Here is a 3862-nt window from a genome sequence, read left to right as displayed (position 1 = left end):
ACCGTTAAAAAAAAGTCTTAGAATTTAAGAAAATCGATCATTAATACATATCACATGTTTATTGAAAGAGTTCAGTGTTTATGGCATATGAAGTCATTCATATAATCTCGTTCATCAAGGCTCCTGTCAAACAGCTGTCTGGGTAAAAGGGTGAGATGGATGGATGGTTTTTGAAACACTCAAACTTTCCAAAGAAAGAACACAATTGAGAGTGCTGAAAATGAATTTCCAACAGCAAATGAAGAGCACTAAAGATGCTAGTGTGTTCAACCCAAACACAGTGTTACTTATTTACAATATGAATATGCATACATACTGTATAATTACATTGTAAAGAACTTTGAAATCAGTGGGTCATATCATTAATGAAGTAGTAACTCTCTGGACAGAGAAGAGTTTAATTCTATAATGTAAATAATTGAAATAAGTCATAAATTACTAATATTATTAAATATGTATGCTTTCAAGGCCAAATGAATTTCAATATATAATGATTTAGGAAAATAAATATAAGCATCCTAAAATCTTGAATCTGCATTAAGACATCAGCACAAAAAAAATACGAAACAAAACAATAAACTCTTATAGAGTGCGTTGTTTTATCACAAAGATTTAAGAAAAATGAGCTGAATCACAGAGAGATCTGTTCTCAACTCCAATAAACCAAAATCTAATTTACAGAGTTTTATAATACAAACATGACAACACATCTTTTAGAGCTACAAATGATATAAACATCTATTTACTTAAAAATATTGTAGGAAAGAAGCTATATTTTAGTACAACAATTATAAATCCAGAGTATAGAATAAAGAAGGCAATCAAAGCTACAGTGCAAATGCCTCTTAAACAGAAAGCTACTCGGATACATTTACAGTACCGAATGTTATTAGAAACAGCACAGAAATCTATGAAAATGCAAAATCCTTCCAATAACACACCTGAAAAATAACTAAATGGTTCTGATGCTTCAGATCAAGACCCCAGAAAACATTCCTATCTTTGAAACAACCTGAACTCTTTCAGTGCAGGGCAATCTAAAAAGTTACATTATACATTAACAACATGTCATTTAATGGCTCTACTGTCTTTGGGAAATAAGTCCGCTAACTGAAATGTTGGTTCCGGTTCCTGTTGTGTACCACTAACCAGATTAATGCTCAGCCATGACAGAGCAATACTGAACCTAGCTGTGGAGTCAGGGCTACGGTGAATGCTCCAGATACACTTACAGGCAGGGATGAATCTGGAGACAGACACCAGCCCATGCATCTTTAAATCCTCATCGTATTCATTTAACATTCAGCATTGTCAAACTAGAAAAGCAAGCTTGATGAGTGCATTAACATATGCATTCTGTCTCATACATACAAACTCTAAGATGTTTTGCCAGTGCAATGAAATGAAAGACATTAAGTCCAACAGGTCATTCAGAGAAAGATGATGAAAGCTTGGGACCTCTTCAGAGACAGTAAAGTGTGCAACCATCTTCCCTCTCCGGGAATGTATCACCCCCCCTGCAGTCCAGAGAGCCTAAGACGGGTTTAGCGATACATTTTTGGTTACTGTTATTTTGGCACAAAAAGGAGGACACCGGTTGAGGTGAAGGGTGAGAGGTTAAAGGTCAAACTGCAGTCTCCTGGTCTTCACGCTGGATCATTTGGTAGTGCTGGCGGTTCTCGAGATACGCCGCAAGTTCTGCATCTTTCGCCTTCTCGGCACGATGTTTTGGAGTGTCGCCCTGGAAATGAAGAGACATGTTAAGTCCAAACATAACAAATGCTGGAGAGATATATATATATATATATATATATATAATTGACAATTTATCATTAAACTGTTCTCTGTTCCATTGAGACTCCAATTACAAATACAAACACAAGCTGAAGTTCAAGAACACGCTTCGTGAACTGAAGCAAAATACACAGAGAACCTCTATGGTTGCTCCAGGCCCTAATTAGGGACCGTTTCTTTCAGACAAAGTCTTCATGAACAATGAGGAAGGGAAATCAAAGATTGCACTGAGCCTCTAATGGTAAACATGTTGTCTCAGAAACGCCTCTCTTTATCCATGTTGCTGGTGCCAGCATTGCTCAACAGTAATTGTTGTTAACTGCAGGCAGGCCTGGTGCAGAGAGTCTGAGAGAAAGGCCTGAACTGTTCCTGTTGAACAGAGCTCGGAGCACTCAAACTGCCCGCCAGGCTCTTTCATTGTTGCGGCACAGATGAAGCCGCCTTTGTTCAGGAGTGTACAGTACGACCGGACACCAGCACCTTTTCATACTGCGCAACTTCCAGCGCGGTGCTGCATCCCTCCATTTTCAGCCTTTCAGATGCAAACAAAGGCAGTTCTGGAAAAGCTGTCAAAAGCTACAGAGTCACAATGGAGAATATTAGCCATGATGAACTAAAAGAGACGAGTTACACAGGAGGAAAAAAAGCTTTGTGGTTAAGAGACTGATCCCTGCAGGGCATGCCGAACAGAAATATAATCACAGTTTTATAGTGCTTTTAAAAACCAGCATTCATCCTCGTACAAGTCACAAAGGAGAGAGGGGGAAAACACACACACACACACACACACACACACACACAGTGGTGGCCAAAATTATTAGAACACTAGTATTTTCACCAGGTAAAATATGGTTTTCTTTTGCTGTAGTGTGCGATTCATGCCGAACAGAAATATAATCACAGTTTTATAGTGCTTTTAAAAACCAGCATTCATCCTCGTACAAGTCACAAAGGAGAGAGGGGGAAAAATGATGGAAAGGATAATGGAGATGCTTATTATATAAAGACAAAGACAGATGGATAGCATGTAAAAGAAAAACAGAGGGAGGGAGTCAGAAAGGAGGAGTGTGCTTCATCACAGGGCAATGAACGATGAGTCACTCTATCCTGGATTTGATGTTTTCTGGATTGAATGAAACCAAGAGTGCAGGATCCTTAGATTTGATGGAAACAGAGGGAAAGCAGAGCAGAAAAGTGCTGATGGAGCTGTTAATCGCAACAGACCACAGTCCAGGAAAATGGCACCGCTAAATCAGGTCTTGTTCAGATTGAGTCTGTCAGGAGCACAGGAGTACAGTCTCCCTGAAGAGGGAAGATGAAAATCATGGGATATCCTCTGAAGAGAAAAATCTTCATCTTGGTATGCTCTCAGACCGTGTCAGCCCGGTGACTTTACACATTTCATCTCCCTCAACAGCACATGAGTTACTGATAATTACACAGATAGAACTGAAGGCTGTCAGACAGACTGGAGTCCATCGGCACCCAGGAGACTCAATCAGTGCCGTCTCACACATTTATCAGATGGGAGCTGGGAAAGGTCCGTTAGACTGCTGTGAGCTTTAGAGGAGACGGTTACACTGAGGCCCAGTGGTGCAAAAGTACAAAACTACAGGAAGAAAAAGAGTGCGTAAGTGATAGAAAGTACTGCTGAGAGTTCTAACCACAAATGAGATTTCTGTGCTTTGTGGAAAATCATTCCCTCACAGATCTCTTCAAATAAGTAGCTTTTAAATTGATGTTTCTTCTGAAAAGACGAGAGGCAGTAATTAGAGACTAGTGTGTCTACAGCTGTGTGTAATTTTGCGGTACACCAAGCAGAAGTGCTGCAGGAGATCTTGAGTCACTTGGCTGGATGTGTGGAGGCGAGCGGGGGAGAGGGTGGGCTGCTGGGGACATTTACAAACATTCATTTTGCCATTAATTGTAATAATCCTGTGAGATTTTTGTTTGCACAAAGAGCCTGTCAACAGCCAGTGCTCCACACAGAGATCTGATCTGATCATAATCAGTTTGTCTGAAAAAACATGAAGAAACAGAACATACTGAGACAGACTCAATCCAGAAG

General features: G+C 39.9%; 1 protein-coding gene across 1 annotated transcript in view; it reads right to left on the bottom strand.

Annotated features, from left to right (window-relative positions):
• Nucleotides 1–585: 585 nt before the first annotated feature.
• LOC107656176 (diacylglycerol kinase zeta-like) overlaps nucleotides 586–3862 on the bottom strand; it is a 50571-nt gene continuing 47294 nt past the window's right edge. Inside the window, exon 35 of the mRNA XM_016443914.1 lies at nucleotides 586–1741. Within this exon, the coding sequence (XP_016299400.1) occupies nucleotides 1625–1741 (117 nt within the window). The 3' untranslated portion in view covers nucleotides 586–1624. The remainder of the gene's footprint in view (nucleotides 1742–3862) is intronic.

The sequence above is a fragment of the Sinocyclocheilus anshuiensis genome, unplaced genomic scaffold (assembly GCF_001515605.1).
Source record: "Sinocyclocheilus anshuiensis isolate Anshui unplaced genomic scaffold, SAMN03320099.WGS_v1.1 scaffold1429, whole genome shotgun sequence".
NCBI lineage: Eukaryota > Metazoa > Chordata > Actinopteri > Cypriniformes > Cyprinidae > Sinocyclocheilus > Sinocyclocheilus anshuiensis.
The sequence above is the reverse complement of the archived record's forward strand: the minus strand, read 5'-3'. Positions and strand labels throughout refer to the sequence as shown.